Source organism: Corvus hawaiiensis, chromosome 10 (genome assembly GCF_020740725.1).
Source record: "Corvus hawaiiensis isolate bCorHaw1 chromosome 10, bCorHaw1.pri.cur, whole genome shotgun sequence".
In the NCBI taxonomy this organism is placed as follows: domain Eukaryota; kingdom Metazoa; phylum Chordata; class Aves; order Passeriformes; family Corvidae; genus Corvus; species Corvus hawaiiensis.
This window is the reverse complement of record NC_063222.1, coordinates 27,325,660-27,349,052: the sequence shown is the minus strand read 5'-3', so window position 1 is coordinate 27,349,052 and position 23,393 is coordinate 27,325,660. Positions and strand designations below refer to the sequence as shown.

Genomic DNA, 23,393 nt, shown 5'->3' with positions numbered 1-23,393 from the left:
TCAGAAGCATAAGCCTTTAAAATATATATAGAGAAGGAATTATATCCCTTTTTTTGAGTGGAAACTGCTTTTCTACTTCTTGACCACTGAGAAAGGAAAGAAATAAATCTTTTATCAACTTCAGTTGATACCTGTTGGAGCTAAAGTGACGTTAGAAGGTGATGTTTGAAGTGACTGAAAATTTAATAAATTAAATTAAATTAAGTTAAATTAAATATATTGAGGCAGCTGCTATTTGGGATCAACATGGCCCAGGGAAGGTTTGGGCTGTGAACAGCTCATGGCTGCCAGTGAGGGGTTGGATGCACCCAAATTCACCTCAAAGGGAATAAGCAGGAGACTCCCAACCCAACCCAACCCAACCCAGCCCAACCCAGCCCAAAGTATTCACTTCAAAGAGAAGCAGATCACAGACCCACCTGGGATGAAAGCAGAAAACATTAAAGCACCCCAGGGATTGGTGAGATGGGATCCAACCCATCCCACCAGGGATCTGACCCTGCTGTGCCCTCAGGGAGTTTTGTGGTACGAATGTGAGGGTCCTGACCTGCACTGTCACAATGCAGCTAATTTAATAACATGATAATGAGGAAGGAGACCCAGATCTGCCCCAAACCAACCAGCAGGAGCCTCAGGGATCAGCACAGGGCCCACGGCACGTGGACTGTCCAGCACACATCGATCCCTGATGTCCAGCTCCATAACTCCAGCCTGGAGCTGGGAATGTCCCCCTGCCCTGCCCTGCCCAGAGGCTCTGCCACCCCTCAGGGTTCATTCTCTATGGCACCCAAAAGGAAATCTTCACATGAGCCTTCACAGCAGTCTGGGAGAGGTGAGGGATGCAGAGTGACCCTGAAGGAAATGAATCCTGGAAGGTTTCATAAGATTCCATTTGGGAAAGACGTTGTTTTCTAAAGCTGATGTTCCTCCCTGCCTGTGGGGGATGTGCTGGGGGCCTTTGCTCCCCTTTGCCCAAGCCCTGAGGGTGATGCCATGAAGATTTTTTGCCTTTTCTTTTATACCCCTGTTATACCTTTTTTACAACTTCTGTATTCTCAGTGCTTTTTGCCTACATTCTTGGACTTGTTTGTCAAGCTGAGAGACTCAACATTTTAGAAGCTTCGTGGCTAGGGATCAGTGTGCCCCAGAGCCCAAGGTCCTCTCCAGAACACATTCTGTAAACCAAGATAGAACCATCCAGGGGAAGGCTCCTTGGGGAGGGGGGCTCACTTGAGCCTCTCATTGGGGAATCTTTGATAGATCTGCTAATTAGTAACACCTATAATGTTATACCCGATGTTAGGGGGAGACACACACACACTCGGTGGGCTGCATCTTGGTGCATATGACCTGGACATGTGCATCTAAGGTTCCTTACAATAAATACCAAGGTAAAATCCCTTTCCTCCTTCTAACCGTGTTTGACTCTTGATTTTAAGACGAGGAAAAGGCATCAAGGGCAGTCTGGGTGGGCTGCTGAAGCCCTTGGAAAGGCTCATCCCGCTTACCTTCAATCACACACTGCTCAGGGATGGGGATTCTCCTCCCCATCTCCATCACATATGCTTTCACTTTCCCCAGGTTTTCCTTCAAGTGCAGGTACAGCTTGTCCTGGTATTCCACAGGGCCCGTGGCTGCCTCTGCCCTTCCTTCCACGGCCTTTCCCGGGGTCGGTTCTGGCAGATCAGCTGCTGGCACGTAATCAGCACTTTGGTGTGGAACCAGGGAGTTCCCCACGTGTGCTGCTTCGGGGGGGACCCCGAAAGGCCCTTTGTCATGGTCCTGGCTGAGGTAGATCTCAGAGAAGGAGATGCCAGCAGGGATCTCTCCGTTCTCCTCGTCCGGCCCCCCCTCCGAGCTCGCCCCCTTCATCCGGAGCGCGTGCAGGGCCAGGCTCTTGGACCTGCAGGGGGAGGAAGGAAGGGAGAAAGGGTTTGGAATAGATGCAGGGCACAAAAATCCCCCCAAAATGTGCTCTGTGCAGCTGCCTCAGAGAGCTGAGTGTGGGGCTCACCGAGCCAGGGGCAAGAACCTTCTGGGAAATCTGCATTTCAAAAGCCAAGCTCAAGCCACAGCTTTAATAAGCAAGTGAAATGAAATAATATCCAAATGATATCCACATATCCCAACATCTGCCACGGGGGGAGCGAGGCAGCCCCTCTGCAAGGATCTTATAACCCCAGGAGTGGCGTGGCTGCTTTATCAATCACATCATAAAAATGCCAACCAGCACTGCACTGAAGCAGGCCCCAGCCTCCAGCTCCTCCTGCCCTGGATCCGCGTGCTGGGGATGGAGGGGAGCCTCTGTGGGAGCACAGAGGGCAGAAGTGCCTGGAAGGGCAAATCCTGGAGCAGGAAGAGCAGAGCTCTGTGTGGAACTGTGGGGCAGGGACAGCCTGAGGACCCTGTGGGTCACATTGCTGTCATTGATAAATACTGTTAGTGATAAAACCCCAAAAAAGCTCGTGGTACCTTCCTTTCCGTGATATCTCAATGCAGTTATTTTCCTGCCCCTTGTGCTGCCTTAGGGCACAGAGAGATTAAATGGGTTCCCCAGAGCAGCTGGGGCTGCCCCTGGATCCCTGGCAGTGCCCAAGGCCAGGCTGGACATTGGGGCTGGGAGCAGCCTGGGACAGTGGGAGGTGTCCCTGCCCATGGCAGGGAGTGGCACTGGATGGGCTTTGAGGCCTCTTCCAACCCAAACCATTGTGGGATTCAGAAAGATTTTATGTGGCCTTTAAGTTAATGGATGCAAAAACTGGTTAAAATTAGGCTGATGCTGCCTGTGGGTATTGCATGAGCAGACCAAACCCTCCATGTTTGGATAAAGCTTTATGACAAAATTGATCTCCCTGAGCCCCTCACACATTTTCCAGAGCCATACCTGTTAAACCTCATATCCTTCCTTTCTTCTTTAGAGACCTGGCCCAGACTGTATCTCCTCACCGAGCCAGGGGTGCTGTTGTCCACATTTATTTTCTCTTCAAAAGCCTGGATTTTAACTTGGAGCTTTTCATCTTCTTCATTGTCATTCATCACAGATTTTAAATCATCCAGTGGTACAGGACATTCTGCCTCAGGGTCGTTTTCCATCCTGAGGAAGCAGAAGGCAGAGGTTTAACCCTGGCACATTTTGTTCATGGTGCTGATGCTGTGTTTCTGCCTGGGACTTGTCCTTTGGATCTGGTAAAATAATTATGTTTAAACAGAGATTCCCTGAGATTATTTCCAGGAACATGTTCTAGATCAATGTCTCTGATGGATCAGAAACACTGAACACCTCTGACAGCCCTGGATTAGAAACTGCCAAGCACAAGCAAATCACAACTCTTTCCGTGATAGGCAAAATTTTTTCATCTGAACTCAAACCACTCTCTCAAAATTGCTAAACACTGACTTATTGCATTATTCTCACAAGGCAAAAGTCAAGCTATTTGCAGACTTTATAGAATTCTGTGGTTTTAAAGCTTTGACCAAAGTACATGCAGTTCTTACTGAATTATTGCACTCTGAGAAAGAAAAAAATCTTTTAAAACTCGGGAAAAGTTCTGAGCAATGTGACTCCAGTTCAGCAAAGAGAAAATGAAGAGTTAAAATGAACCTGTAGGACTGCAGGACAAGCAGTTTTCTTTTGGATTTGTTATGTTAGTCTTAAAATCACAGAATGGTGGAACCTTGGAATGGTTTGGTTGGAAAAGACCTTAAAGCCCCTCCAGTGCCACCCCTGCCACGGGCAGGGACACCTTCCCCTATCCCAGGCTGCTCCAAGCTCCAATGTCCAGCCTGGCCTGGGACACTGCCAGGGATGGGCAGCCACAATACATAACTTTTAAATGCAAAATCCAAAGGTAACTTTCACATAAATTGAAGGGAAGCTGTTGATCTTACAGGACAAAAAGAAATCTGCTGGGAAAAGACACTGCTGGTAAGAATGTGCTGGATTCCCTCAAACAGATTTGAAAATGGCTTTTTCTGGGTTCCTTCATCTCTCAGAGCCTGCAGAGAGACTCAGCTCCTCTCAATATGTGTTCATTTGCCCAAAACCTGAATTTTGAGTATCTTTACCCTGCCTTGAAGATGCTGCAGCAGCAGCAGGACTGGATTTCCCAGGAGGTGCATCATTGCTCCTTCCCCTCTCCCTCTCCTGCTGGGATGATGTGCAGGCTCCCATCTCACTCCTGCAACTCGGGAGTAACTGGCACAAAAAATCACGGAGGCAGCACAAAGCAACCAGGAATCTCTTGGAGAATCAAGGGGGATTGGACAGTATTTACTTTTTAAACTCTGCCCACAGCTCTAAAACAAATTTGTTTTGCTTCTGACCATTTCTTTGTTTGACTTTCTTTTTTTTCCCCTGATGAACAAACATCTGAATAGCTAAATCTGTAAAACATGGATACATAAAACCACAAGTGAGGGGTTTAACACAGCCCTTCCAAAGCAGCAGAGTCTCACAAGTCACGCTCGCAGTGGGGAAGCCCATTAAAAACTCCCCAAACTGCAGATTACCAGTTGTAAAAAGCCAGGTTTTTAAAAAACAACCAGAAACACGGCATCACAAAATGCACTATTCCACTTGTTTTGATAAAGGCAGTTCAGGATTTTTCTCAGGGGAGCTGGCAAGTTTTCTCTTGCTTTGTTTTTAATTTAAGCAAGATCTCATAATATATTAACACTGAGGAGCACTTGAAAAATATTCTGTAATAAAGAGCCTTGATGTGACCTTTCCTAACAAATCTTTCTGGGGATGTAGGACGAGATTTAATTTATTGGAAAGCAGTCCCTCCACCACAGCTCCCAACACTGCTCCCTTTGTGGGAGCTCAGCTCTAAGGAAAACTTCTGTTACCTGTGTAAATACGGGCAAAGCCTTGGGACACAGAGAGGGGATTGATGGACTGATGGGCTGTGGCAGTGACAGACCCCAACCAGGGAGCCTTGGTGAATGTTTGGAATTAAAAATTGTGTTTCAAACAGCACCTCTTTGTCCAGCATTCTCCTGTTGAGCTCCCGTGGCTTTGTGAAGGGAATACAAGGGAATACTTCTCCTAAAGAACCATAAAATCATTATGCTTAGAAAAGAAATGCAGATTAATCCTATTTTCCATATGTAGAGCAGAAAAAAGTCACTCCTAGGGTGTGAAGGGTGGGCCCCTCAAGCCACCATCTCATTTTTGCCCTGCTGGTGCCAGGATTTCCAAGTGGGAAGCAGAGGAACTCCAAATGCCCATCCTTGGGCACCACGAGCTCTCCTGTGCACCAGCCTTGTGCTCACATCAGTTTCTTGGGAAGCCAAAAGCACAAACCCCACACAAAACCCTCAGTGAGGGCTCCATCCCACCCCACTGGGATGCCTGGCAGCCCTTCCTGCTGGGCCCCCCTTCCAGCTCCACTCAGACCAACCACTGTCTGCAGTCTTGGCAAGAGGCACTGGGCCATTGCTGAGGCTGTGGAGCAGGATCAGTTTACACCAAAGCTGGCTGCAAGAGGAGAAGGATGCACGAGCTCATGGAGCAACCATAACAACAAAGATAGTGCTGGGCTGTGATGGCTTCATCCTTTTAAATCCTCTGGACAAGTGCACCTCAATGTCTCAGTGTAAAGGACATTTCTCCAGAGCAGCAGCACCATCAGCACATCACCAGCGGGGTGCTCACAGTGGGAAAAAGAACATCCCAAGGGGAGGTTGATGAAAGTACACCTGGGATTGTGGCCTGGGCTTCACCTCCGTGCATATGGACGCCCCAATGATGGATCGGGTGCTTGTGATTTGTTAAGGGAGAGAAAATCAACTCCTCAAACAGGATGGACAAGAAAGTTTGAAGAGGGCAAGCGGTGAGGAAAAAATAATGGAATTGTCAGCAGAATCCCAGACTGGTTTGAGTTGGAGGGACCTTAAAGCCCATCCCATTCCAACCCCCTGCCATGGGCAGGGACACCTTCCACTACCCCAGGGTGCTCCAAGCCCATCCAGCCTGGCCTTGGACACTGCCACGGATCCAGGGGCAGCCACAGCCTCTCTGTGCCAGGGCCTCCCCACCCTCTGAGTGAAGAACTTCCTTGTACTTAACCTAAATCCCTCCTTCCTCAGTGTAAAAGACAATTCCAAGCAGCCACAGCACTGAGGAGCAGCACTGGTGCAGCCTGTTGTGCTCAGTTCTTGCCCAGAACGAGGACTTTGAAGCTTTCTTTCCCTTTAATTGACTACACTGTACCTCTAGGCTGGACAAGTCCATTAAAACCCCATATATGTTCTTTAAAAGCCCCTCTGGGACAGAGTAACTTGCAATTTTGGGACAGTAAGGAGCAGCAGAGCATAGCCTGGTTTTAATTATGCTCCCCAGTCCCTGCATGTAAAATTCCCTGTGTCAAACAGAGCCGGGCCAGCCATGGCTCTGAAGAAATCAGCTTCTCCTTGTGTAAACACACGAGTTTTGGAAGGAATGGTTATAATCCAGGCACACAGATTAAAATCCTGTTTTCCTTTCACAGCACAAAACTCTGGGTTGGTGCTCTTTAGAAACCACTGCAGCTCAGTGACTGCAGCAGCTCCAGAGCTGGGAGGGCACTTCCATGTTCACATCTGGACTGGTCTCACTTCCCAAGCACGAGTCAGAATCAACTCAGCTTAAATCAGCAGAGAACTCTGGTTCAGCCTTGTCTGATTTAGCTGATACTCTGCTTGACACAGGCCTGAAATGTAACACCAAATAGCTGAAAACTGAAAAATCAGTATTTTGCTGTGATCTCTGACAGCCATGTTGAGATAACAAAGGCACACAGGGCTAGGAAGGGAATGAAATTTAAAAGAAATAAAGAAATAAATAAAATCAAGGAGCAGAGAGAGAAAATAATCTGTGACCACACTCACACAGACAATGAAGCTTCTGCTCTTCAGTCAGTCCTTAACAAAGGAATTTTAGAGAAACGGGGAAGCAGCAAGATTTTGATGAAAACCTTTTCTTGTTTTTAACTGGGTATTTTTAGCAGCTCTAGAGATAAACGTTAAGCACAGAATACAATAAGGAATAGGAACATCACAGTATTTTAACAAATAAAGTAACTTTTCAGCCATAAATGGAGGGACCACAATGGGTTGTGAATGCCAAGGGCTGGTTTCTGCTGAGGTTCTGCCGCCAGGTGAAGCTTGGACATTTCTCACAGCCTTGTAGTCAGATGAGGGGCTCTATCTGGGCTCCTCTCCTTTTTCAGTTTTACCTCTCTCCAGGACACCAATTAATTGTCTCTCCACTGACCTCAATGTTTTGGCTCCACCGCTCCCAGGCTGGCTCTAGCACTGTCCTTCACCTTTAGGAGTTTTCTGACATCTGTGTTCCATTTTTTCAAAGAATCACTATTCCTCTGTGCCCCCCTGACCTATTGCAGTACACACAACTCTAATTAGAAGTCTCTCACTAATTAGAAGTGGCTGCCACCATGTATTTAAATAACACTTCTATCCTCACCGTGACGAACACCACTACGCTTTAACTTCAGTATGCACAGTCAGAAGCAGCTGAGTGAGCAGAACATCTCGCTCTGGATGCTTCAGAAATCTTTTTCAGACTTTTCTTAGGCAAATTTTCACCAGGGAGCTCCGCCAGCCATTGTTCTCACCACCCTCAGTGGGCATTTTCTGGAACAAACTCGATGATAATTGTGAGGCCTGACTTCACTGATTTATTTTTAACTGAGGCTTTTTAGCTTGCTTAGGTCTACTTATCTGGGTCATGGCTTTCTTCATGGCAATGGGAATATATTTAACAGGAATTTCGCTGCCTCACAGGGCCCTGGAGAGGGCTGAGGCTCTGTCAGACCCACAGTACCTGGCTCCTGCCGCGCCGTCGGTGTCGAGCTGCCGCACGAGCAGCTTGGCGATGGCAGAGAAGCTGTTGCTCATGCGATAAATGTCCCTGCTCTGGGAGCCCAGAATGCTCGAGAAGGTGTCGGTGAGGCTCTTGATCTCCAGCAGAAGGATGTGGTGAAAGGAGTGCTCCATGTTGGCCAGCTGGTTCACCAGATACAGCAGGGACGTCCTGGCTCGCTCCTGGGCAGCGTGAGGAGATAAGAACAGCGCTGAACACAGGAATTCATTGTTTGCTGCTGTGAGGGGTTTGTGTGCTGGGACTGAGTCACTGTCCCTGGGGAAGAGTGGCTGCCCCAGGATGACAAAGAGGCAGCTGCCTCGTCTATTTGTGGTTACACTGAAGTGACTTTTGTTCCTCTTGGTGTTACCTAACCCAGCCTAACTCAGGACATCTTGTCTCCTCCTCAGGCCTCGAGCCAGATCCCTGAAGGCTCTTTAAGGGCCCTACATTGTTCTGGGTTGCTAGATCAGCCTGGCTCAGTGATCAGGGCCCCAGCAGCACTGAGCTCCCCTTTCACCTGTGATGCACCTGGCTCAGCTACTTCATAAAACCAGAGAATGGTTTGGAAGGGACCTTAGAGATCACCCAGTCCCACCCCTGCCATGGGCAGGGACACCTTCCATAGGCCAGGTTGCTCCAAGCCCCATCAACACCTCCAGGAATGCAGAACATCCAGCCTGGAGCTGAACATCTCCAGATCAGGGTTCCTCTGTTACAGTTGTCCTAATTAGATTGGATTCCACACTCCTACAAATACCCAAGTGGGAAAAGCAGTGGAAAACCCAGCCACTAACTCAGGAACTCCCATCAGATCCTTCACTGGGGTAACTGGGCATGGCCCCACTCAGGGAAGCCCACTTGGTGCTCAGCAGATGGATACAGAAACTGGGAGATGTTTGGATTTCAGCGCCTGTGCTGAAACACAAACAAAGGCAAAAATAAACAGTTTTCTTCTTCCCAAGGGCCAGCAGGGAGCTCATGTGCCATGCACGTGCTCTCGGCTCTGCAGGGCCCCAGCCCTATTTCCTCCTCTCTTCTGGGACCTCGTAACCAGAGAGCAAAAACTGCTGGAAGTTTGATTCCAAATCCAGCTGGGCCATAAAAATACCCAGGAGACTTTGGCAGGACATGGCCCAAGCATCACGGGCATGGCTTTTTGTGAAGAGGAAGTCAATGTAACTGAAGGAAAAGCAGCTCTGCTGCATTGTGCCATGACAGAGATAAATGGGAACAGTGGATCAGACCAGTTGCTTCCCTTCAGCCATATGGGGAAAACTCCAGCTACACCCTGGGCTGGGCTGATGTGACGAAGGAGCTTTTTCCTCAATGGCTTGAACGAGGTTGACTTTTTGGTGCACAGTCACTCATTTATTTGAAAGCTGATCCTTCCTCCAAGAGATAAACACAGGCTCAATTAACATTTAAAACACATTTTTGTTTTCTAAACAAACTGTGCAGCAGACTAAATGGAGGAGCAGTTTTGACCATTTTCCTGTCACTTTGATCCAGCTGGAGAGTCTCCAGCCATGCTGAAATGCTGCTACTTGCCTGGAGTGAGGTAAAAGAACAATAAACTCGACTGAGTAATATAATATGTAACTGTTATACAAAACAAAATTACAGCAAAATAGCTCAACATGAAAGCAGCCATTATCTCTGCCACAATTCCTACCCAAAATGTTTCACAAAGCCTATTTGGATGCACATAGCCCCTTGTTATTTCAGCAGTGCCTACTGGATGGATTCGTGTATTTTCTCATAAGCAGCCCTTGCATTTTATGGCATTACATCTGCCAGAAGGTGAAGAGCTAAAGCACAAGCAATGATGTGTGGCAAAGTGCTGTGCTTTTTCCTTAAAAACGGGTTCAGGAGGCTACTAAAAGATCCCAAGGCTTTCAGGAATAACTCCAGCTCCCACGTGGTTCAAAACATAGGGAAAAAAATTAAGTGTCCAATTTCCCTGAGCCCCAAGATGGTTTTTTCTTTACACAAATTTACAGTTAAGGGACAAGCTCTGATTTCAGCTTGCCCCCCGAGAGTGTTGCTGACACCAACAGAAGTGGTGTGTGTAAACACGGGGCAACCTTTCAAACCCAGAGCTCTCCTCTCTCCTGGCGTCCCTGGAAGCACAAGAGGCTGCTTCTAGGAGCCAGCAAGGATTTGCTGCTCAGATCCGCACTCCCGACCGTCAAGGGCCAAGCTTCAATCCTTGCCACCTCTTTTCCCCAGGCAAGCCTTCCAGTGAAATAAAACATCAACAAATAAAATTCCAGCACTGCCATTGATGTTTCCTTCCCCGCGTGTTTTGCTTGGCCGGGACGGGGATGCTGATTCCCATCTGAGAAGTGGCAGCATATCCATGGCACGGCTCCGTGACAGGAAAAGGAAGAGGGGGAGAAGTGATGAGGGAGGGTTTTGGGAAGGCCTTGACACAGGGGGCTGTGAGATGAGACCATCAGAGGCACACATGAGTTGATGGTTGGACTTGATGGTCTTGGAGGTCTTTTCCAGCCTGGGAAATTTTATGATTCCATGAGCTCACCTATGCTCAAGAATCAGCCATGGAGGCATTTCTTTCTCCTTTCAGGTGAGATGATTCTTTTTCCAAGGCCAAGTTGGACGGGGCTTGGAGCAACCTGGGATAGTGGAAGGTGTCCCTGCCCATGGCAGGGGAATGGGATGAGCTTTAAGGCCCCTTCCAACCCAAACCACTCTGTCATTTTAAGATCTTCCATAATTCAGAATTATTCACACTTTCTAGAGAGCAAAGCAAGAGAGGAGCCGTTGATCTCCTGTTGGAACATTCACCTCTGCCGCCCTTTGCGTGCTGTTTTTATCCCTGTTTGTGAATCTGGAGCGCAGGGTCCCCGGACACCAGCGACAAACATAGCAAACAAATGACAAATGTGTCCTCCCCATGGGCTGGGATGCTGCTGAGTCAGCAGCTTCCCAAAAAATCAGACTCATGACACGGGACACGGTGCCAGCCATTCAACACTTACTCCAGGGAGATTGGAGATTAATTGTTTAGTGCAGGCTGTGTGTGCTCCACTCAGTTGATTGGTGTAGCCACATAAACCAACAGGTTAAAAATATAAGGAGAAAATATTCTTGGAATTCTGTCTTTGTAAACTTTGTGTAGCCTGTAAGTTCCAGCACTACATGAAATCCAACAGGGCCACTTGGTTCCTCGCTTATTCTTGGTATTGGTATAAAACAATCACAGCAACAAAAGGCAAAATAAATAAATTCAGCCCCTTTGAAGTAGCAGAACTCAGCGGAAACGGAGCCTCAGAGACACCCAGATGGGGAGAGCTGGTTCAACACCCCAAAACAGAATCCGAATTAAATCCTTCGGTTCTGAGCCCAGCTGTGCTCAGCTGAGGATTGGCTGGTTAGCAACTGTAAAGCTTCTAGAAAATGCTGACTCTCAAGTACGAAATGCAGAATTAAATGTGGTCACCTGCAGATCTTACAAAAGTAAAACTTGCTGGGGGATGGAAGTAAACAAGGAGAGAACAACAAACTTCATTTGGCTCCCAGGGCCTCAACGGGATTTTGGCTCCTCTTCCCACACAACAGAAATAAGAATTACAAAGCCAAACCAAATCTGGTTTTGATTCTTCTGAGATAAATTTAATTTTACATTAATATAAAGCTCCAGATCAGTAGAAACAGCAAGGATGGTGTCTTCCTGTGCTGCACCCCCAGCGCTCAGACACCCAAGGCCCAGCCAATACACACCCAAATTAAATGCCAGAGGGGGAAGGACTGGAATAAGATGGTCTTTAAGGTCCCTCCCAACCCAAACCATTCCATGATTCTGTGGCAGGGCAGTCTGGTTACTTGTGAAGAAAGAAATACGTGGATGTATTATTTCATACAGGATTAAAAGCAACCCAAACCAACCCAACCCCAAACCCAACCAAGCCCTTTTGTATCCCACTTTACCTCATCAAGATGTCCAACAGCTCCAAAGATCTTTGCCATCTGCCCAATCAAAGTGGGAAAACTCTCCCCAATTTCCCTCAGTGTGGGAAGGAAAGGGGCCAAGGCTGCAGGTTCGTAGCTGGATATTTCCAGAAGGATGTTTAGAACCACTTCACTGTGGTTGGGGTCTCTCAGGTGTCCAAATAAAAATGGCAAACACTCCTTCAGCACCTGTTAAAAATCAGAAACAAAGTGAAACCCTATTTTGAATTGTGAACATATATAACCAGAGGAGACACAACCAGCAGAGTGATAAAAATAAACCACTAGACTTTGAGTTAATAGAAGAATTTTCCACCCTTGGTGACCTTTGCATGGAGCTGTTGCTGAGGTCAATCCAAGTTCAATTGAACATATGGAATAAGGGTAAGCTCTGCTTTAAGATATGGCAGTTATGCATAAATAAGGAAATGCCCAATTAAAAAATAAAAGAAGACCAAAAAACCCCCTTTACCAAATATTTTCCTTGCTCTAGGCCAGTCTATATTTTATTGATGAAAACAATGTAAGACTCAGCCTTCCTCAATGACACAGTAAATTAAAGTACTTGTAGAAATTTTTGAGTTCCACCAGAAACTAAACAATGTGACAAGGTCAGGAGCTGGAACAGAGGGAAATACAAGGGGCAAGACCATCATTGCATAACAAATGTGCTGTAGGTAAGTTGTCATTTCTTGTAAGAACCCAGTTTCAGGAGGCTGAGGGTGTAGTCCTTGGAGCCATCTGCCAAACTGGATGCAGTGTGTACAAGTCCCCACCGAGGGATTAATGCAGGGTAAACACAGGCACACAAATGCACCTTGGATTCAGGGAAAATGCTGCATCTGTGGAAAAGACACTCAGACACAGACACGGGGCATAAAACAACCTGTTCTTCTGTTCTTTATTTTTGAGGATTACCAGTTCTCATCAGTTCCTAAATCATTTTAATTGTCCTTGACATGGATTTTAATACAGTTCATGTACTCCGACAGAAACACAGTTATGGGAATTCACACTCAGCTGACAGAGGAAGAGCCAAAAACATTGGAGACAAATGGTTTAACCCAAACCTTTTGGTCCAGCAGAGTCATTGTTCTGTTCTCCTTACGACTAGGTGGAAAACTTGGAATGGGGTTAAAGTATTTACAGGGAATTAGCGTAGGAAGGCACTGCCCTGCGTGTTGTGGGATTCCTCCCTCACCAAACCTGTGAAACACAAACCCCTCAAAAGGAGAGGCAGCGTTGAGCAGGGAGATATTCCCAGTGTGGTTTACCCCCAGTTCTCTCTTCCTGGCCACGGTGTGCAGGAGCCTGAGGAGGTGGAGCTGCTCGGCCGGGTCCAGCTGGGCCATGGGTGCCACCAGCTCCCGCAGGCAGGCGTGGATCGGCTGCGGCCGCTTCTCGTAGAGCGCGGGCAGCACGCGGAGCAGCATCGAGTTCCCTGGGGACACAGCAGGGACAGGGACCAGCTGTCAGGCAATGCCCAGCACTGGAGAGAGCCCCACAACACCAGCACACCCCTGGAGACACCGGCTAGAACAGTCACAGAACGGTTTGGGTTGGAGAGACCTTAAAGCTCATCTCGTTCCACCCCTGCCCTGGGCACCTTCCCTACACCAGGTTGCTCCAACCTGGCTTTGAAGGATCATCAGTACAAAACCAGGGAGGCATAAAGCTGCAGGAAATTATATATTTGGCCAAGAAGCCAAATAAATTACCAAAATAGAACAAATCATTGCAGGCGTAACAACATTGTGTAAAAAATCCCCACTAATTCCTATTAATTATCATTTTATTTCTGAATATCATGAGAACACTGCTTAATAAACTTTCAGATTTAGATGATGCTCTGTTGAGTCCTAGGCCAAACTAAGTGTGATTTCAATTAACAGAGAAACAAAAGAAGAGAGAAAGAAGGAGAGAAATGACAAAGAAACTACAAAGAAAAACGACAAAACCAGCAAAAGACAAAAACTATAATTCTTCTTTGCTGAGATGCAGATTTTCAAATTAAGTAAGCATCATATGAAAGGAATAGTTGGTTGATAGAGAACTAAACACACATTTGAACAGAAATAGTTAAGGGTGCCATTTCCAGGAATAGAAAGGAGCCAGAGAGAGCCAACTGCAGACAGACAGAGATATGCTAAACCCTCTCTCACACGTTTTCTTAAGATGTCTGTGCATAATGCAATTTGAAGCCCAGGCTCATACCAAAATATATAACTTCACATTGCAGTACATGCCTGCCTCCATGGATTTAAGTTTCACTTGAGCAACATATGGAAAACATCTGCCTATTTCAACCTAGCATGGCTCCTTTCTGTAAACCCTTGGAAGTCCTCACGGTCTCTTTGGATTTGGTTTCCAAGAGGAATCAGCTCTCTGGCCTGCTGCTTTTTCTCCCATTTAAATCTGAGCTGGATAACTTTGGAAGATAAGCAGATCTGTTCATGGATGGTAGCAAAAGGATATTTGGGTTCAGGCTGGAGCACGTGGGGCTCTTGCAGGATACAGAAATACACCCCAGGACACGGTTGGGTCTCACAAGCTCCCCCCTGAGCCAAGAAACAAGCACATAACTCACTGCAGGTTCAGACAGCTCTGAGCCCAACAGCTCGTAATGATCCCTGAGGGGTCCTGATCCTTCGCAGGAGTGTCTCTCCACTCCAGCCAGCCACACTTCTGCACCTTCTCCTGCCTGGAGAATCCCTGGCTGCTGCCCGAAGGCCGCTCCGAGCCCCCTGTGCAGCCCCAGCAGTGCCAAAGGCGAGGTCAGACCCCACTCCCACCCCACAGCAAATTTATCTTGTTCTGTTCTACACAATCACAAAGGCCAGGGGCACCAGAAAGAGATTTGCTGATGAATCACCCTGAAAAGATGAGCAAGCTGCTCCATTCTGGCCATTTTCTAACCACATTCCCTGGGCTCTTCCTGATGTTCCCAGTGGATGTGGATAAAAAGTGTCACCACTAACACTCCATGGGATTGATGCCAAGCACCAATCCCCCCAAAGGGAGAACTTGGACATCAGAAAAAGGTTCTTCACCGGAGGGTGCTGGGCACGGCCCCGAGGCTGCCAGAGCCCCAGGGGTGTTTGGACACCGCTCCCAGGGAGGCACAGGGTGGGATTGTTGGGGAGTCTGTGCAGGGCCAGGGGTGGGACTGGATGATCCTTGGGGGTCCCTTCCAGCTCGGGATTCTCAATGATAAAAAGGTGACAGGATGGATTCACTGGAACTTTTCTAGACTCATGTCATAGTTCAAAATTGAAACATTTCATACTGAATACACCAACAATTATTTCCTCTCCGGATGACGTTGTGCTTCCAGCACTAAGTCCTTTCTTTGCACTTGCCCTTGCTTAGGAAGTTTTCTGCCCACATGGAGCAGAGCCCTTACCCTCCAGTCAAATTTCAGCAACAACTGCAAAAGATGAAATCCCCGTATTCCTGGACAGGCAAAATTCCTCTCAGCTATAGAAGTGTGATGGGAAGGAATCCAAGAGGGAGTAATAAAAATAACAGCTTTGAGCAAGGAAAGACACCAGCCTGAGCCATGCTATTGCCTAAGCTGGGATGTCAGGGATAGGAAGGGATCTGGGAAGGAAGACTGATTATTTAGTCTGGCAAACAAGCATTTGGAGCGTGGGGTGTATCAGAGGAGTGATGCAATCACACGATGGACTGCAGCCACCAAACCTCTCGGAACAAAAAATACTTTGTACAAGTGCAGCTTTGGGCAGTTTCCTGCAGCAAACACCGCTGGGCTGATATTCCCTAACCAAGATAAATGAAAAGCAAAGGCAATCAGAGCAATCCCCTCCCTCTGCATTGAGATTGAAGTGACCTCACTGACATGGAATTGCTTTTAAGTGAAGAACCTGTGTGCACACGTGTAAATAATCCCCGATAGCCCAGTTTAGGTCTGTTCTTCAGAGACCTCAAGAAAGGTCATCAAGCACAACCCAGCTGGCCATTTTCTGGTCTTTTCATGTTTGAGTTAGCAAGGGATCCTCAGGGCTGTTTGTTTGTCACACCTTTGTATGTCACACATAAATCCACGGGGATTTATGCACACACAGCTCCCCAACCTCCTGATTCCCAGAGCTCAGACAGCCGGAGGCAATATTGGGAATTACGAATAATTCACTTTTTCCCAATCTTGCTTCATCTGCCTCAGTCTAAACTAAGAGCCTGAAAATATGTTTGTTGTGTGAGAATGGAAAAACATCCCACTCAACTCCCTAAATACCTTCCTTCCCTCTTCCTCCCCTGCCACCCTGACCCCCAATACTTTCCAGATTAGATTTCCGCACATTTCCCAAGCAGACCTCACACTGGGAAAGAGACAGTTCCGGCACAAAGTGTGCTGCAGCTGGGGACACTCCATGGCTGCATGGCAGGCAAGGAGGGACCCCAAGGGCGTGGCTGGGTGGTGCCAGCCCTGCTCCCTTCGTGGAAACGGCTGTCCCGAGCTCCAGCTCTGCCATCCAGCAGCACAGAGAGCTTGGGAAGAACAAGGGCCCTGGAGCACATTGCAGTGCCCCATGGGCAGATGGATTTTCACTCCGAAGGGAGTTTCCAAAGACAAAAGCCCAAACACTACTTTTTCCCCCAGGATGACTCAGGTTAGGCACATATCTACCTGAAAATCATGGAATCATTTTGGTTGGAAAGGACCTCCAGGATCAGAGTCCAAGCTCCAATCCCCACCTTGTCCCCACCACCCCCACAAAGAGGAATTCCTCCCCAATACCCAAGGCACAGGTAGTGCAGGTTTGTATAAGCAAAACCAGAGACACAGGGAAAGGGAAACACAGATTCCAAGTTAGATGTAATCACAGGAGGAGTTTTTTGCTGTTCTCTGGATATTTCATAGCCAATACATAACTTGTATGAGATCACCCCTAATCTCATCCATGCAAAGCATCTCTGACATGATTAATGGCCTGTTGAACCAATAAGATTACAGAATTTAAACCAGATTAATACCAATAATACTTAGACTAAATCAATGTCTCATCCAAAAGCACCTTGCTTTGCTTTTTCAAAGGTAACAGACACAGCCCTGATTGTGCAGCTGCAGACTTACATTTCCCAAAACGGGATACAGCACTAACAAATTATCCACGGAGTGATAGTGGTGTAAGTGCTAATTAGGGCTGGAAAAGCAGAACCCTAGCAAGCTGTTAAGAACTCCTTAAGAGTTCTCCCTTATTGCTTAAAGCAATAAACTGTTGGTATATAACAGAATTTATTATATAACAGTGCCTAACTCTCAAAAAAAGCTGCACTATTTAGCTAAACCAGACACGTGTATCCAAAGCAACTCCAGGTATGTTTATTTTTCTACCAATCCCCTCCAGAGCCCTGGCACACACCGACCACAAACTGAACTTGCAGGGAACGCCTTCTTTTCCACAAATAACACAAAACACCGCAACCGGCTCGGCCAGCGCAGTGCGAGCGCTCCCAGCCCCTCGCGTCGCTGCACGTTCCAATCCGCCCTGGGGCAAGAGCAGCTTCCCCCCGGTTTTGCCCCCGACCCGTCAGAACATCCCCGGGCAAGCCCGGAGGGCTGGGATCGAGCTCGCTGCCCGCCCCCTGCCCCTCCCGGCCGGGAGCGCTCCGGTTACAGCGCGGCCGCTCATTCATTCGGCCCGAGGCGCTCGCAGCCTTTATTAGGGGCTCGCAGCCTTTATTAGGGGCTCGCAGCGCTCGCACAGTCCCGGCTCTGCTGCAGCCCGAGCAGCTCCACGCAGCCCCGCGATTGTCAGGAAGCGGCCACGAGAATGCTGCCCCAAGAACTCCTCTCTCTGCTCACGCTGTTCTGTGTTTTCAGGGCTTCTGGCTCTGTGCTGGATGAAGACAATGACTACGAGCTCATGTACGTGAACCTGGATAACGAAATCGAAGGTCCTGCCCCTGGGACTGAGGAAGGTCAGTAAATTCAAACTGAATTTGGGTTAAGTGCAGAAGTGCCGTCGTTGCTGCCTCGCTCTTGTACGAGTTATTTACTACAAACATACTTTCCGTTTTTTAGAGGGAGAAGCTCGTGCTTGTAGCAGCAGATTCTTTTGGGCAATAATGGTAAAGCCCTTGCATGGGGTGCCTTGGACTGTGCTTTAGACTCTTTATCTCTCGGTTTTTCTGCAAAAGGTGTTGCTGGCACAGAGGTTTAGGATCTCTGTAGCCACACCAGTGCACTGTTCTGTCCTGATACAGAGGGAAAGGCACTGGCCCCACCATGGTTAGGGGCTGGAACCAGATTGTCTTTAAGGTCCCTTCCAACCCAAACCAGTCTGTGAGTCCGTGGTTCTGTGACAGGCTGGAGAGCACAAGCCTTGCACAGAGCCAGATTTTGCCAAACGCTGCCATTTAAAACTCAGTACAAAGGAATAGTGACATCCGTATGTTCCCTTCCAGCTGCTTCGTGCGACTGCCAGCGGGAGCACAGCAAGTGGGACAAGCTGTTCATCATGCTGGAGAACTCGCAGATGAAGGAGAACATGATGCTGCAGGCTCTGGAGGAGCTCCCCAGGGCGGACCTGCAGACCCTGAAGGCAGAGCTGAGCCAGCTCACCACCACCCTGGCGGGCACCTTCGCCACTGTCACCTCCCACGTGGTGGCCCAGGTGGAGCAGGTGCTGGTGAGGAGCAGGGACCAGGCCGAGGAGGCCAGGAGGCTGCAGGAGTCGGAGCAAGGGAAGGTTCTGGAGCACGTCCTGCAGCTGAGCCACAACGTGTCCGTGAGGCTGGGCTGGCTGGAGAGCGCCTGGCACAGGAGGGCCGAGGAGCAGGCGCAGGAAACAGCTCTGCAGCAGGATAAATTCGATGCCAGCAGAGGGGACAATCTCATCCTGAACTCTGTGTGGAAGGAGCTGCAGCAGACCCGGGCTGAGCTGAGGGCATCGCAGCAATGGGCGGCTCAGCACCTGCTGCCAGCGGGTAAGTCCAGCGTGCTCCACCCGAGAGCTCTGGGGAGGGCCCTTCCAAACAGGGATCCAGAAATTCCTTCAAAGCAACCTCAGGAGCAGCAGGGCAGCTTTGAACAGGCTATGCATAAAGGGGAGAACCCCAGAACTTGTGGGAAAAGAGGCACTGAGCTTTTCAAACGTGGGATGAAAGAAAGGTTTCATCAAAGTCCTTGTGCAGGGCAGAGCCAGCCAGGATCCCACCTCCTCCGGGCTCTCCGAGATCAAAGCCATTGTCAGAGAGCAGCAAATGTATTTTAGACATCCAGATTATGTTCTCTCAGCCTTTGCCTTCCCAGCTGGTGACTCGTGTGCATTCACACCAGCCACAGGACTCTCCTGTTCTCCTGTTGCTACTCCTTCCTCTTCCTAAATTAACATCTCCTCACCAACTCGAGTGCCCAAGAGCTGGACATGCTGCTGCTGCCAGCCAAGCACACTTCCAGGGCAGGGAGGGCACATTCCCTGCATGCAGGGTCAGGGCAGAATATTCCTTCTGGCACAGAGAAACCAGTAACCCGTGCTGCTGTTGCTTGGGGGATTTTCCCCCTTCCAAAACATTTGCTCTGCTCAGTGACGTGGCCATAGAAAGGTGGGCTCAGACCTCAAATCCCAACTCAGCTTTTCTGTGCAGTGCAATGAGACACCCCAAAAAGCAGCAGCTTGGGTGTGGCAGAGCAGCCCCTCATTTGTTTAAAGTGTGGGTGCCAAATTAGCATGTGCCAGATAAACTGCATTGGTATCACCCTGCCCACCAGCGAGCTGTCACTGCCTGGCTTCCCAGTGCTGATTAATGGCTCTGTTTTACACAAATATAAGTTATTGCAACCTAACCCCCCCCCCCCCCCCCCAAAATCTACCCCCGCAGGGTGGGTGCCTAGGAAGGAGGGGGTGCAGCATCTCCAGAGTGAACTCTTACAGCAGGGAGCAAAGAGGAGCAGCCTGTAATTGCTAAAGCCAAGGCAACAACACAGCCACAGCATCGTTTGCATCAAAGCTTTTACAGCCTGCCCGAATCCATCCTTTGATGCCGGGCACCAACTCAGCTTTAGAAGTCAATTGTTTTCACTGCTTTATCACCACACCTCAGAAATCTTTGTGTGCTGGGAATGGATCTTTGAGCATATTCCTCTTCTCCCCAAACACAAACCTCACAGAGAGCATGATCTCATTCCTTATCTCCCTGTAACCCAGCCAGCCTAGTGCTACTCTGCTCTAGGTGAGAGCAACAAACTCGATCTGCTTTGAGGATCATCAGTGGAAATTCAGTTTATTTCCACTGGTTCCTACATGATTTTACATACAACCACCATACTTCTTAATTTAAAGGCTACATTTTAAGTACTTCCAGAGTATCTCTCCAGATTTTTTTTTCAAGGGAATTTTTAGCAACTGACTTTAATTTCTCACATCTTGACTTACTGCCAGCCATACTCTTGAGGGGTTTTCTAATCACACTTTTTTGTTCTTCACTGAGGCTGGTTTTAATTTTGATTCAGCTTTGATAATAAAGCCTGAAAGCCTGCTAATTAAAAGCTTTTTCACAATAGTGCTCCTAAGTAGCATTTTAAGGAGACTCCCCAGCAGCTGCTCACTGACCCTGCCCCTCCTCAAAAGGGTCAAATAGGAGATGTAAAATCTGCTCAAAGCTGGAGGGAAGCAGCCCATGAAATACCACAGCAGCTCAGTCCTGGAGGGCACAAAGGATCCTTCATTCCCTGGAGCAGAAATTTCCACACACGTTTTAGACATTTCAGATCCTCCAGCTTCTTTAAACAGGAAATGAAGCAGCTTAATTGGAGAAGGGGCTGCTTGTTCCCTCCTGTCACCTTGGATATTAACTTAGGTACAACCAGGGAACAGCACAGAAACCACCAGAAATGTCTTGGCTTTAGTGACCACCAGTTGCTTTCCCAAGTTGCATAGATTTCTGTTAGTGGTTTTAACTGATCTAATTTCTGTTATCAACACTTTGATGAATTGGACATGAGAGAAGAACTAGTTTAAAAGTATCAGTTGCCTCATAATTTCCCCTGTTTAACCAGTGCCCATGAATGTTCCTGACCAAGAAATCCTAAGGGCAGGGCCAGGAAAGGGAGCCATTATCTTAATTAAATAAGCAAGCCCATCTCAGCATGTTCCTGCCAACATTTTCTGCTTTTCAGAAGCTCCTGTGCCCTGATGCCCATGATGGCACAGCCTCCCACCCTATCCTGGGAATGCCACAGTATCCAAACCTGTTGTTTGAGGGGATCCCTGACCCCCTTCCCTCTGCACAGCGTTGGTATTTTCACTACTCCGCACTTAGAACAGAGGATAAATCAAGACCTCAGTGGCACCAAGGGAAGGTTACCCAATTACCTGGCATAATTACCCAATTTCAAGGGCTAAAGGAGTCCCTCTCCCAGGTGGTGCTGCATTCAGGGCCTCAGGAAGCTGGCCTTCCCAAGGGACGTGGCAGGGCAGGCAGGCTGCATTAACCCTGGAGATGCCTTGGATGTCACAGGACTGCACAGTGCCCCACGCGTGCAGGCAGGGAAGAGCAGAGAGACTCCTGCAGCCAGATTATCCCTTGCCATAGTGTCCAGCAAATTCCTCCATCAGCTCTGGCAGCTCCCTTTGGGAAGCCTGGAAGCAAGCACTGGATCAGGCATTGGGACAGACTTCCCAGAGAAGTGATGAGTCCCCATCCCTGGAAGTGTTCAAAAACGGGTGGATGTGGCACCTGAAGGCCTGGTTTAGTGGTGAACATGGTGGTGCTGGGCTGGAGTCGGACTCCACAGAATCATGGAAGGTTTGGGATGAAGGGACCTTAAAGATCATCTCATTCCAATCCCAGCTGCCACAGGCAGGGACACCTTTCCCTATCCCAAGTGCTCTAAGCCCTGTCCAACCTGGCCTCGGACACTGCCAGGGATCCTGGGGCAGCCACAACTTGGTGATTGTAGAGGTCTTGTCCAACCTTAATGATTCCATGCTATGCTGTGCACACACAAATAAACCAGTTCTTATTTACCTGACGACATTCTAAACCTTTCCAGGCTGTGAAACCGCGATTCTGTTCCCCATGCGCTCCAGAAAGATCTTTGGGAGCGTCCACCCGACCGCTGGAATGAGCCTGCGCTCCTTCACTGCCTGCATCTGGCTCAAGGTGACCGAGGCCTTGGACAAAACCATCGTCTTCTCCTATGGAACCAAGTTCAACCCCTACGAAATCCAGCTGTACCTGAGCCGGGACTCGGCCGTGCTCACTGTGGGGGGTGCCCAGCACAAGCTGGCTGCCAGAAATGTGGTTATTCCTGGGAAGTGGCTCCACCTCTGTGGCACCTGGAGCTCGGAGAACGGATCCACAGCCCTGTGGGCACAGGGGGAGCTCGCAGCCAGCGCCCTGGATCTGGCTGGTGCTCACACCATTCCCGACGGAGGCATCCTGCAGCTCGGGCAGGAGAAGAACGGCTGCTGCGTGGGAGGGGGGTTTGATGAAGCTCTGGCCTTCTCGGGGAAGCTGACTGGCTTTAACCTGTGGGACCGAGTGCTCAGCCCCGCCGAGGTGACAGCCCAGAGCGCGGGGGACACCTGTGGCACCCGGGGCAACATCGTGGGCTGGGGGGTCACGGAGGTGCTGCCCTACGGAGGAGCCCAGTACGTGTCCTAAAGCCTGGTTTCTGCCCAGGGCGTGGGCTTCACAGAGCTGAACGTCAATATTACAGTGACCAGAGCTGCAGGAGCCCCTGTCTCTGGAATTCCCAAGGAATATCAGCGCTGCAAGTTCACAGACTGAGGTACTGCGGAGATGGGATTCGATCTCTGCCTGCTGTCCTGGAAAAACACTGAAAACACACCCACAGATCAAGGCATGGCATTGGAAAAGCTGTTCCTGGGGTCAGGCAGCTCTGTCTCTCCAGTGCAGGGTTTTCTGATGTATAAAGTCAGGGTCACCATGGACATTCAGGAGCCAAACCGTGCTCCTGACATCCCTGCTGAGCTTTGGAGAACAGACAGAGCAGCTGTGGCTGCCCCTGGATCCCTGGAAGCATCCAAGGCCAGGTTGGATGGGGCTTGGAGCAACCTGGGTTACTGGAAGGTGTCCCTGCCCATGGCAGGGGTGGGATGGGATCAGCTTTAAGGTCCATTCCAACCCAAACCATTCCAGGCTCTTCCAATCCTTGTATTCTATAGTGTTAAAATGTGAATTTTACAGAGGAACCACCCAAGTCAAGGGATGTGTTGTCTATTAGTCATTGTTAGTAATTTGTAGACTCTTAAGAAAGCTAGCTCCTTGTTTACAGCATTATTTATCACAGATCGATATAAAAATAATATTCCCCATCATAATCTGATGCTACATTGGGAGAAAATGCAGCTGTATTATATTGTACATTGACTTTGTGATAATTTTATTGAAATTATTTTTGTAAAGTTGTTTTGTAAATAAAGATACTTTACTAGACTAAAACTCTCTACTGGTCTCATAAACCAAAATTCTGAGCCAAGTCCCAAATGGGACTTTTTCCATGTTTTGAACCATGAAGTTTTAGCTGCTGATAGAGAAAACATAAATAGCAACATCTCACAGG

The 23,393-nt window shown here is 48.5% G+C and overlaps 2 protein-coding genes across 8 annotated transcripts in view; one reads left to right on the top strand and one right to left on the bottom strand.

Annotated features, from left to right (window-relative positions):
- VEPH1 (ventricular zone expressed PH domain containing 1) overlaps positions 1-23,393 on the bottom strand; it is a 61,953-nt gene that overhangs the window by 21,195 nt on the left and 17,365 nt on the right. For 6 of the 7 annotated variants that reach the window (XM_048314317.1, XM_048314316.1, XM_048314322.1 and 3 more), the window contains 5 exons: positions 13,114-13,280; positions 11,819-12,028; positions 7,826-8,046; positions 2,885-3,094; positions 1,509-1,903 (listed from right to left, as the gene is read on the bottom strand). In XM_048314317.1, the coding sequence (XP_048170274.1) occupies positions 1,509-1,903; positions 2,885-3,094; positions 7,826-8,046; positions 11,819-12,028; positions 13,114-13,280 (1,203 nt within the window). Of the gene's footprint in view, positions 1-1,508; positions 1,904-2,884; positions 3,095-7,825; positions 8,047-11,818; positions 12,029-13,113; positions 13,281-23,393 lie in introns of those variants that run through there. The other variant, XM_048314323.1, reaches the window with a different exon arrangement.
- PTX3 (pentraxin 3) lies at positions 17,291-22,890 on the top strand. Its single transcript, XM_048314343.1, has 3 exons — positions 17,291-17,782; positions 18,269-18,790; positions 21,858-22,890. The coding sequence occupies exons 1-3, from the start codon at positions 17,635-17,637 to the stop codon at positions 22,469-22,471; spliced, it is 1,284 nt and encodes a 427-aa protein (XP_048170300.1). The 5' UTR covers positions 17,291-17,634; the 3' UTR covers positions 22,472-22,890.

Bases quoted from the DNA above. Each gene is read 5' to 3' on its own strand.
- PTX3 (XM_048314343.1), top strand. From the start codon at position 17,635: ATGCTGCCCCAAGAACTCCTCTCTCTGCTCACGCTGTTCTGTGTTTTC. The intron at 17,783-18,268 runs GTCAGTAAATTC...GTTCCCTTCCAG, and splicing joins TGCCCCTGGGACTGAGGAAG to CTGCTTCGTGCGACTGCCAG. The intron at 18,791-21,857 runs GTAAGTCCAGCG...AAACCTTTCCAG, and splicing joins TCAGCACCTGCTGCCAGCGG to GCTGTGAAACCGCGATTCTG.